Source organism: Cryptotermes secundus, unplaced genomic scaffold (genome assembly GCF_002891405.2).
Source record: "Cryptotermes secundus unplaced genomic scaffold, Csec_1.0 scaffold354, whole genome shotgun sequence".
In the NCBI taxonomy this organism is placed as follows: domain Eukaryota; kingdom Metazoa; phylum Arthropoda; class Insecta; order Blattodea; family Kalotermitidae; genus Cryptotermes; species Cryptotermes secundus.
In genome coordinates this window covers 330,500-343,034 of record NW_019737392.1, presented here as the reverse complement: position 1 = coordinate 343,034, position 12,535 = coordinate 330,500, and the positions used below count along the sequence as shown (strand labels likewise).

The window sequence follows — 12,535 nt, the reverse complement described above, 5'->3', positions numbered from 1 at the left end:
AAGAAAAAGTTATAGCTCAACTGAAATTATTGCTCTTATGCATTTAACTCTGAAGTATATGAAGGAATTTATCTTCTCAGAAGATAGAAAGGTTAGGACTGAAATAAAACTCTGTCAAATTGATATTAAACTGCAGCTAAACATTTCGTAGTATTGAGCTGTAGAACACATGAAAGGACCATTAGGTGAATTCAGATATTTATCATAAACAAAATACCCCAGAAAAAGGAGCAAGATACGGGCTAATATTCAACATTTTGGCCAATTATATCACAATAATCAGTTTACATTTACATAACCTCATCATTCTCCTATCTCAACTATTTGCCATTGACAAGACCCATCATTGGGCAGGTGCAAAATTCATGACTAATGAAAAATAGCTAACAATATTCAACAACTGATGTCAACATACATAATGAAATATACAATTTTTATTATATTATATAATTGTACTTTCTCTTCCATTGTTTAAGCCTTCTTTTCTATGAATTTATTTCTTTTTCTGCACCCTCCCATATAGGTTTTTTTTTGTGACCTCCACAGGGGTCATAATACCTACTGCAGTTAAGAAGACAAATTGATGTTAAAACAAGGAATCTCCTGGTACTGACATTTCTGGGTTGGTTTCAGTAATGTAACAAGTACATTACAAATAAATTTCTCCGCTCTAAAATGAAATATCTCATTTTGATTCCTTGTCCAGGCATCATTTTTGTCTGAATTTTACAGCAAATACAGCAATCACTACTTGCAACCAATAATCATCACATTCACCACCACTATAGATGATGTGGAGTAATCTGAAATCTTTAATTTGCTAAATTCTTTTTAAAGCTGTGAAGAAAACTGGCTACTAACTGTGGAGCTGGCAACCATCAACTACACAAATTGTAACATCATGCCCACCAAATTCTGTCTAGTTTCTTGTTGCTTACAAAAATTAGTCTTGTTTACAAAATTAAAAAAAAAAAATGTAGGCACCGATAGTGCATAGTTATGTTGTTACTTAACCACTTAAATATTCTATAACAAGCAGACATATAAGTCCAAGTGAATATTTTTAAACTTATAAGTTCTTAAAAGTTTAGTAAGTGTCATGACCATTAATTGCTCACCAAAAGAAAGAAATATTAGAATATATATCAGTTTATAATAATTATTGTATTTTAATAAAGCAACAGTATGTTTGAATTAAGTAAAGTCAGAAAGTCATTAACTGAAAGATCATGCAGAGTCTTTAACATTTCATGATGACTAAACTCAACATGAATGGAATGAGAATGGGAACATATGAAGAATTGAAGTCAGAAGTTGTACTATTTTAAAATTTGTGACTAACTTATAACTCTTAATGATAAGGCCCAAATGATATATTAAATTTTAATTAATTACACTATAGCTTAGTCAGTCCAGTAACTAGCTGGATGACTGAGGCGTCGGAGTTCAAATCTGAGTAGGGTCAAGAATTTTCTCTTCTCCAAGTTGACCGGACAAGTTTTGGGGTCCACCTAACCTCCTTTCCAATGGGTACTGTGGGCTGTTTCCTCAGGAGCAAAGTGGCTGGGGCGTGAAGCTGACCACTCACCTCCAGCTAACACCAAGGTCAAGAAAATGTGGATCTATACATCCACTCCCCAATATGCCTTCATGTCATAGTGCTTAATTAGTTAAGCATAGGGACAACTTTACTTTTTACTTTTATACTATGCAGTGCGTATTCTATTGTTATTGCTATTGCCTACTAAGGTTGTGTACATCTAACTTCTTAATGGGTTATCTTGTTAGGTTTTGTATTGGGTCACATTATGACCATATGGAATTACTGATATGTTATATGACTGTACTGAAGCATTCCATTCTATACTGTATTGTGTATTTGTTTTATATTATGACGTGTGTTTTCTATCTCTACAACAATTATATAAATGTTTGGTTAATGTTACTAGGTGAACAGTAACACTATTAAGGCAATTTCTGGCTGAAATTTCACTTCTTATATTAATCTCTATAATTGAGGATTACTACCTTCTGGGACATAATGCCAGGTAATGTGGTAGAAATTTTCTTCTGAAATATTGGTATATGTCTACCAGACTACACAGTGTCATTATCTAGGGCACAATCACCTTCATATTCACCATTGTGAGAACCTCAAACTTCACATCTGTATAATTGTTGTGCAAATGGAAAATAAATGTAATATTATATGTTTTTTGACTCTGTACTTTTTAATTTAATGTGAAATGAGTTTTCTGTCTTTAATTCAGTGAATATGACAATGTAAAGTTCTGTTATCAATTAAGTTATCTGACATATACAAGGTGTCCCAGAAGGAAAGGCCAGTATTCTGGGAGGTCATAGTATCGGTCATTCTAGGCAAAAAAATGTGTATGTACATATGTCCTATTCCAAATTGTTTCTGAGATAGAGTTATTTCACTTTACAGTACACTGTACATTGTACAGATGAGCAACACACCATGTCCTCACAGAAGTTGCAAAGTACATTGATGTTGGTGAAATTTCAAGAAATGTATTATACTAGGTGAATTGTACCAACTTTGTCACTTTAACAATAAATACCAGTATTAGAAACAGTACATAGTATCTCTTTCATATCAACAATTTTGTAACTGTACAGTGAAATGGTTCTATCTCGGAAACCATTTAGAATAGGACACATGTACCTGTACACTTTTTTCTTAGATTGACCTTCCCTCCTGGAACATTCTGTATATAGGATAAAACAGTGTTGAAATTCCAGACAGGTTTCTCACTCTGACATGATCACTACATTAATATACTCAAACATCTGCAATTTATACTGCAGTTATGAGATCTATTCATGCAGTAACTGTAATCAAAAGTGAATTAATGTCAAACTCAACCCCGTTTTCTTCCTCTTAAAGTGTAGCAAATATGTAAGAACAGTGTTAAACATGTAATTATATAATGTTCATTCATTTTAAAATCCCACATAATTTACTGAATTAAATCAGGATACAAAAATATAAGTTTATAAAAAAACAATATTTCAGCACTGATATTTAATATTATTATTTATGTATTAATTTCTGCTATTTATGCAACAGAACATCTAAGGAAGAGATTGTGGTGGAATGTTCATTGTATTATTATTCCTGACATAAAAGGCTAAAATTATTTTAATGTTATTAAAACTTGACTGGAAAAACCAAGACCATATAATACTGATATAACTCTAAATTATGAGATCTGTCTGGTGTTTTCAAGTTACCATGCAATTAAAATGCTTCTGATGGGATGAATGGGTGCCAACTCTACAGCATGTGTGCAGTGATACATGTGACACAATCCACATAGTGGCACCACCATATGGAGTCTTATTTTAGAGTATTATCAGCACTTGAACTAGCATTGAGTTGATTCATAAAAATCTAGTGAAACTTTTAGACCAATAGAACTGTCAACAATGAAGAGTAGTCACATTACTCCAATAACAAATATTCTGAGCTTTCTTTGCACAAAAATATACAAAACAGTTATTATATTATTATTATTATTATTATTTACTTATTTATTTTTTAGCTTTTGTCTTTCTTCCTTACTTCCAATGAATGCGCATGAATTAATAATTTATAATATTAAAAAAATGACTTGCAATTGAACAAGACACACAGGTGAAAAAAAATTGTTTAATTTTTTCTGCACATCAAGGTGCAAGAAATGTGATTTTATGCAAAAAGTACCTTTAACTTGAGACTTAATAATTGTTTACAACAAGTTTCCGCTTTCCTCTGCGTTTCTTCCATTAGTACTTCCTTTAAAAAAGACAATGTCCATTGCTGCAAATTCTGACAATGATGATAATCACATGCAAGTGTAAAAAAATGAACTCACACTTTTCACTGTGCATGAGGATACATTCCACACTGCATCCACATGTAAGTGGACTAAGGAAGCCACATTCTACAAACATGTGACAGATGGCTCAGGGCCCCTTCACACATACTGACGTGTAAACAAAGAATTCTCACATAAGGAACGTGAAAAGGAAAACAGGGCAACAAATTAGTGGACTATAATATCGACAAAGGATTAACAATATTAAGATAGAAAGCCCATATCTCTATTAAACTACAATACCATTTACAAGACTCTGAAACAGAAAGCTCTGTTTCCTCAAAATCAGCAGAATGTGAACCCCTCAGCCAACTGACACATATATTTAGAACATGAAGGCTAATGATACATTTTAAAAAGGATTGTGAAAAAATAATAAAAAAGTATGAATAAAAATCACACATGCACACCAGTGAGAATATAGGAAACAACAACTGTACCACTGATATCAATGCAGCCAACAAAAGAATCTTCTGGAACATCGGGGGGTAAAAACAGAGTTCTGTCCTCCAAAAGATTCAATATGATTGTAATAGAGCAAGATTGCTTCTCGACTTTCCAAGTTCTCTCTTTGAGTGGACCAGCCACTATACATGAGTTTATGTCTGGGACCAACTCAGGCATAGTATAACCAACAAACAAAACCACACACTGATCATATATCTGTGTATAAAGTACAGGTGCCAACCCCCCTTCCCCCTATGCATCACCAGGCACCATAAAGTTTGTTACTGGAAAGTCAGTTTTGCTTAATATTTTCCAACAAACTACACTGTATCTTGTCTTAGAGCAAAACTACTTGGCTTTACCGAAGAAAGGAATATCTGAATTGCACAAAGAAATTAGTTCTTGTAATAGAGAAACAACACACAACATTTCAGTCTGTACCACTGCAAGCACATGAGATTTGAGATGACCAGGTGAACATATATAAAATCACAAATGCTGCACCAAAATTAAATTAGGAAGGAATGGAACTGACTTTCCAACGATACAAACTTTGCTACTCCGACATTAACCTCCTTCTCTTTAACAGGAATTTCAATCAAGCACAATGTCTGCAACACCTTGTCATACATCTGAAATGGACTGCAAAAATGGAAAGACAAAATGTCATGAGTGTAAAGTCCAATAATTCTACTGGGTGTTTTGTTTTAAAAAATGTCCAGTTGCAATCTCTTTATTTATGTAAAGAGTCTTTCCTTTTTGGTTTTATTTAGTAGCAACCCCCAAATTAGATGCTGGTCAGAGGGGGTCACTAGATGGAACCCCCATGACCCAACAGAAGCCTATACTCCTGGTGATGGGATCCTGCCATCAGCAGTCAGTCTTTGCCTCTTCTTCCACTTGCATAAAGGAGCTTGCAATGTCTTAAATTCCCACTTGAATGTAATCTCATGAACACAACATACAATGCCCAACAGCATCACCAGTGTTCCAAAAGTGTACAAACTCCAAAAAATAATATGACGTATTTATACACAACAAATTAGATTGCTGTTATCTGTACTATGAACCATGTTCCTATTTTTACAGATGCAGATTTTGACAGTGAGACAACATTTTAAGTCACTCTTATTGAAGACTTCTTTGGAGTTTGTAGGTTTTGGATATATTAATCACAATAAACTAACCTCTGCTTTCATGCAAGCAGTGGTCACTTTAATTGTTCATTGTTGGGTAGAACTGAAGTTGAGCATATGCACTACAACAAAAACCAGCTAAGCTTCAGTAGTTCTGAAGGCATAAAGTGGAACTCATTTATAACTTGTCTGGACAGCACTATAAGTGTAAGGATTAATCTTGCTTTGTATTCAAAACACCTAACTGTGTAATAATGGTATTCTCCATTTCACTAGACACATGGTCAAAGGTGACAGTTTCCTGTTGTGCCATAGCTGACAGTGATTCTGGAAAAGACAAAAAGGAGAGATCTAGCCCTACAAACTGCAGCAAAACTAATGAACGTAAACACGTGACTGCTAGATGGTATTATCATTTCAAGTGGCTTGCAAAATTTCCTCCCTGATGAAGACAGATGCTTGACCAACTCGATGGCGAGATAGATGCTTCACCAACTCGATGGCAACAGTTGAACTTAGGCATTGAGCAGGTGGCCTAGATGTAGGAGTAAGGCCCATCAGTGAGGGCGCTACAGAGCAATAGTCAGGAATTGTCATCTTTTCCTCGTGTTCCTCTGTTGGGTTTGTACTCCAGCCCTGGGTCAAACTGCATTAGGACAAACACCTGCAAAAATCAATGCTCAGACTCATGTTGAGTGATTTACATACAAGAATAAATTGTAATTAACATTCAAAGTACCATAAATGTTCAATTAAATGCCAGGTTTAAGACAGTAGCATGAGCCTGAATCATAGCCAAGTACTACCACAGAACTGGTAAACAGTGGTCATGTCTGAAATATTAGTTTGGCACTTCAGAACATGGAAATAGTGTAGTGTTTCAAATAGCAAACAGGTACTAGCACAGGACTTGTAAACAGTGGCCAGGATACAACAGCACCAGGCCTCGTGAATAGTAGTCAGGTCTCAAACCAGCAGCCAGGCACAGAACTTGTAGATAGTGGTCAGATGTGAGATAGTAGTTGGGTACTACTAGCGTAAAACTTGTAAACAGTGGCTGGGTATCTGACTGGAGCCTGGGGTTAGCACACATATTGTAAACATTAGTTTACATGTAGTTTACGTGCGTGCTGTGTCATGTGTACAGTACAAACAACACAGCACGCACGTAAACTACGCGAATAATAATAAGAACATAAAATCAAGAGAAATAAACAACATCTCCCACCATCAGGAGGAAAACAACATGACCCAATGTCGGCTCATGATATTTTAACATAATAATATATTTCTTACACGAAAAGAAAATTTTAAATACATTGGGAGGCTAATGTATGAAAAAGTGAATATCATATCGTGTGCAGTGGAAAATCCCAGTCAGAATACCCAGCAAATATGCTTAAAAGTAACAGCATCATATGTAAGTCTACTCTTCAAGAAGCGCCATCGTGAATGCCTGGGACAAACACCAAAACCAACCGTGATAATAACAAAATTTATATAGTGAGCATTATTCATAGCTTAAGTGCATATGGTTAAAACACCTTATGTGACAGTGTTTCCTGATCGTAGTGGTGCACCTATGAGGATGATTCTTTTGAATCTAAACATGTAAGGTGAAAAAGACTGAAGTGTTGTAAACTAGTACGTCACACTGGACTGAAAATTATCCACTCTGTAATTAGTAGTGTGACAGAACAAAATGACACAAATCAATTTGTTTGTTTGTTTGTTTGTTTGTTTATTTAAGAACACTATCAGTATCAACAACCATATAATGTTGAATGGTAGGGTGGTAAGTGAACACTGAATTGAAAGGGACAAATTGGCCTAATTACAGATACTACCCCCAACACATGCCTTCAGGTACTGAGGAAAACCACGATGAACTTCAGTCATGATAGTTGGTGTCTTGGTTCAGGCACCTGCCAAAAACAAATAAAAAATACTATCTCTTGAGCCAACTTGTTCAACATTAGAACATCTGAAACAACAATCTGTGAAATGAAAAGTACAGCAGTATGGACAACAACAGAAGAAGATTCCTAATAAACAAGTAATGAAGAGACGAACTAGTTTCAGATATCAAGTGAGGGCAGGAAGGAGGAATGCATATGGGAGAATACAAGCAAAGAGAGAAGATGCTGTATTTGGGGATTTTACCTGCTGGCATCAGTTATTTTTTCATGAAAACTGAATTCTGACTGTACAATAAAAACTGAAGCAGAGGGTGACAAATGAAAGACAATCAATAGTACCTGTATATCTGATTTTTTTTGTGTTTCAACAAGCTCCACTTAAAATTTCTCCACATTTGAGTGATGTCTGTGGGAGAAAACGATCTTCACATAGACAGTTGCAACAGTCTGTGTCTTCACAGGATAAGAACTGGCATGCAGTGAACTTCAACCTGTCAGGTGAAAACCAGTAAATGTGTGGAGTCAATATAGCATGGAAGAACTCAACAGGTCAATTCAGAAGTAATGCTGTAGACTTGTGTTCAAGAGTTACTCAGTTTGGGTCTCAGCTGGGGTATTGGCTATCCTGACTGAGGTTTTTCATGGTTTTACTCAGTCCCTTTAGTAAATGCAAGGGCAGTACCTTTATTAGGCTACCATTCCTTCCTTCCAAATCCTTTCCAATTCATCAGTTGTGGCATCTGACACTATATAACAAAGGCAAGCTATATTGTGAAGGCACTGTTAAACAACAAAACAACCAACAGAAAAAATGTTATTGAATGAAAATGATAATTGAAAAAGTAGCCCACCTGATCTGTTGGCAGCAATGAGAAGTCATCTGGAGGGTTTGTTATCACATACCGCTTCGATGAGGCATCACATGATGAACTCGTGTCCCGAAACCTAAGCCAATATATGGCACACACCATAAGTATGAACTGACTACATAACCAAGACAACAGCTCAACCACAGCATAAAGCCAGCAAAATCAAGTCTACACAGTATGCTTAGCTGACAAAACCAAATTCATGTTTGCCATTCCTATATGCACATCTTTTAATTCAGCATTACTGAACTTGTTCAATTTTATAATAACAGCATAATAGCTCTCACTCATTCCATTTTATCATATTCCTTCATTTACAATATTATTTGACAGGATACATGATCATATATGAAAGTAATTAAATATAAATAAAGCAACTGACCACATGGAAATATTTTATATTGTATAATAATTTAAGACCAAAATTAATAATGTAGAGATATATTATTTAACTCCCTACAGAACTTGAATACCACAACCTTCAATCTCCATAATAAAATGATTAGGTATGTTTCAGCTCCCTGTCAATTGGAACAAGTCTGTGGGAATGCCAATGGAGACGCCACTTGATTACTCTTATAGGGGATACATGTGAGGTAAATAGCCACATAGAACATACATGAGAATACAACTCAACAATGGCATTTGCATCAATAGGCACCTGGAAACCGTCCATACTGTTTCTGGATGAATGGCCAAATTTATCACTTCATGAAATTGCTGTATCCAAATGAATCAAATAAGCCAGAATAAGGACAACTTTAAATTCTGATGAAGCAACAGTAAAACAGCTTGAAAACCAACCAATCAAACTGAGGGTGTATGGCCAAAGTAAGCAATGAATGGACAAAACGCTGTGATAAGTTAACCCACTTGCTGAGTTACATAAACATACACATCAAATAAATTGAAATGAAATATATGAATACAGTAAATAAACAAAATTTAATGATATTTAATTAATTGCCTCCATGTTCTGCTACAATAGCATTATCATGTCACATACAGCTAGGTGTTCTTTTGAATAGTTACTGTTATCAAATTTATGGCTTAATATGAATGCAACTTTATATTCCACAACAAAACTAACTGAACAAATTATATATATATATATATATATATATTGAAGACCTATTATCATACATAATTTCATGACCAGAAGACCTTGAAGACTGCCAAGTACAAAATTTCTTAAATGTATGCATAGTGTTTGGCTTGTTTATATCAAATCCATATGATTTAGGGTGAAGTGTACTCAGTGTGTAATATTTGTCTCGATTTTCTCTATATAATTTGTTCAGAACAATTTTCACAGTAACTATTTCATGATTTACACTCAAGATATGTTCAGAAATTAATATATGCCTTCATGTTAAATGGGTGTTAAAGCTGTCCAATTGAAATGAAAATTGAATGGCTCAACATGGTTCATAAATTTCTCTAATATCAAATTTCATTACAATCCATCCAGTGGGTCTTAATTTGTTTCATGTATAGAGAGACAAACAGATGGATAAGTGGAACTGGATAATCTGCATACAGATAATCAAGAATATAGGGTAATTTTAAATAGTTGGATTCAAGAATTCAATTTTGTTTGTTCCTTGTGTGCTATGTATTTTGTTAGGTTGTGTTTTCTTATGCTAATAATGTACATTTAGGACAATGGAGAATCCTAGTTCATTTCATAAATATAGACAAATTCTCCAAGGCTTGTCAAATTCATAAATGAATTTTGAGAAAAATGAAGATTTCGGTGGACATTACAGCAGTAATTCAATCAAAGTGCAGTAAATGACAATATTGTACAGGCAGGATCTACAACAGATTTTCAGACTTCTATTCTGATCCTGCTGGACCTTTGTGTTGCTTGAAGTATGTAAGCTACAGCAAACTAGAGCAGGTAATTACCTATAAAGACCTATGCACAGCATGCCATAAGACTTCAGGGCTGCAACAAACAAGTCTCCATATTTTCCTGCCTCACCAAACTGTGCCAGTGGGCCATCATATAGCGAGATCTGTCCCACTCGACACCGGTCACGATTTGACAAGCTATCCGCAGTGCTGTCAACATAACAACAAGATTTTTTAAGTATGGTGGCTCAGAAATATGGTACTATAGTCAGTGTTCTAAAACAAAAAAGTAATACAAGCAAGTTTCAGAACACTTTTTACTTTCTGTCTCATTTCCAACATACAGTTCTGATCACAGATGTTGCAAACATTCCACATACTTCAGAACTTTTAATGACAGATTTTCAAATTCTGATTAATATAATTAATATTTTATATCTGAACCCTTGAATAAAATACGAGGGTCACCCAGAAAGTAGCTTAGCACATGCGGTGGTGGTGGTGGTTGTGGTCGTGGTGGCGGTGGCAACAGCATGGCAGTTATGGTGATGATTGTGGTTTACTTTTAAATTAAAGAAATGACAAACACAGTATGATGATGAATATTTTAAGATGAATATCACTTCATAGTTAGATGGATTTCATAATCTAACACATATTAAAACTTAAGCTTTACTTATAGGTGAAATTACACTCTAACAGAACATACCTGTAACCCCCTCGGAGTCCAGCCCCTTCTGCCAAAATCAACTCCAACTCAGGTGTTGCTCCACCGGTGATTAAAGAACGGATCAGTGTCAGTGCATTCTGATTAAAATATGTCTAAAAACACATGAAAAAAACACTCATGAAAGTCATGATCTCAACACAGTCAGGTTACTTCACAAATGTAATGCGTTTACATTCTGATCTTTTGGGTTATCATACTATGTAGTCTCATAGGTGATTATCAATGATTCAGAGATAATTGCTGCCTATATCTTCAGGGATACTGCAGATTTATATAAAATGGCACCTGCCTAATGAGATTACTAGTGTCACACCATGAAAACCACAGTCAAAATTTATACTGCCATGAAATCCTCAAATCTCATAAATATAATAAATGAGGAATATTATCTTTCGGAATGTAATGTTATGTGGTCCAGTAGATATATGAGGAAAGTCTGGAGCACTGTGGTGACTCCACCTTCAGGACAGAAAGGTAAGTGAAGTGCCAAGTCCAAGTCATGTTGAGGCTTTTATCTTGTATGCTTGGCTAACTCCTCATCCCTGAAGCTGGAGGAAGCTTATTTGTCCAAAATGTCAGTAAACATCTACTCTGTAAGATTTGAGGCTTTCACGGCGGTGACTATGAAGAAAGCAGTCTTCTGGGATTTGGCACCGTGTATATGTGGTGTTAACCGACGTTTCGGAGGAACGTAAACGGTAAAACCGTTTCTCACGGTGTTGTCGCTTGCAGATTTCTTATACTTTTTCTTCTACCCTGAAGATGGGGGCGATACGTTCCTCCGAAACGTCGGTTAACACCACATATACACGGTGCCAAATCCCAGAAGACTGCTTTCTTCAACATCTACTCTGTCTTACATCCCAGAAGGCATTATTCTTCATAGCTGCTGCCATGAGAACATGAAATCTCATAAAAGTTTAATGCACATCCACTTACAGAAATGCCTATTCCTCACATAGTTTTACCAATAAGAAAACACCTTTCATCAACAAAGCATCATTAGAAATATTGTCTCTGTTTTCGTACATTTACAAAATGTTTACACACATGCCCATGCCCATATATTTAATATACTGTAGCATCTAGACCCATTGCTAAGTAACGACTCTGTAAACAATGCCTACTGGTAAGCAACAGATTCTTATTATGCACCAACTGATTCACTGGGAAGTGGTGTTCTATACACACTCCGTGTGACAGTCACGTGATGTAACACCAGAAGAGCCATTGGGAGAGGTGTTTTTGTGTGGTCTGTGCCAGGGTGTTAAAAGCAGTACAAGTCTAGAGGTTAGTTAGTTGTAAGAAAGTCACTGGCCTGTAAGGACGTGAACACGGAAGTTGGGGAACCTACAGCCTTGGAAGCCATTACATAGGAGCGACTGGTGAAGACACAGCAGACTGAGGAGACTTAGTACATGTTGTAGTGAAATGCAGAGTGTGTGAATTAGCATCAGTGCTACAGTTACTTTTAGTTAAATCTCTAGCTGTTCAATAAATGCAATTACCAATCCAAACAACATCTACAGTCACTCCATCACGTGACAAAATATTAGATTATTATATGTCTATTGTTTTTCTGTTAATATGCATGTATGTCTAATGTATCTCATTTAAAAAGATCTTTAGAGTGGAATATAAAGGAACAATGAAGAGAAGATAAAAAATTAACTTTGAAAGAGTGCCAGAAACA

General features: G+C 35.4%; 1 protein-coding gene across 19 annotated transcripts in view; it reads right to left on the bottom strand.

Moving 5' to 3' along the window:
- Nucleotides 1-1,676: 1,676 nt before the first annotated feature.
- The window catches only part of LOC111870292 (calcium-activated potassium channel slowpoke), a 201,517-nt gene continuing 190,658 nt past the window's right edge, over nucleotides 1,677-12,535 (bottom strand). For 18 of the 19 annotated variants that reach the window (XM_033753771.1, XM_033753770.1, XM_033753754.1 and 15 more), the window contains 4 exons: nucleotides 10,822-10,934; nucleotides 10,167-10,322; nucleotides 8,238-8,337; nucleotides 1,677-6,131 (listed from right to left, as the gene is read on the bottom strand). In XM_033753771.1, the coding sequence (XP_033609662.1) occupies nucleotides 6,051-6,131; nucleotides 8,238-8,337; nucleotides 10,167-10,322; nucleotides 10,822-10,934 (450 nt within the window). In that variant the 3' untranslated portion in view covers nucleotides 1,677-6,050. The remainder of the gene's footprint in view (nucleotides 6,132-8,237; nucleotides 8,338-10,166; nucleotides 10,323-10,821; nucleotides 10,935-12,535) is intronic. The other variant, XM_033753772.1, reaches the window with a different exon arrangement.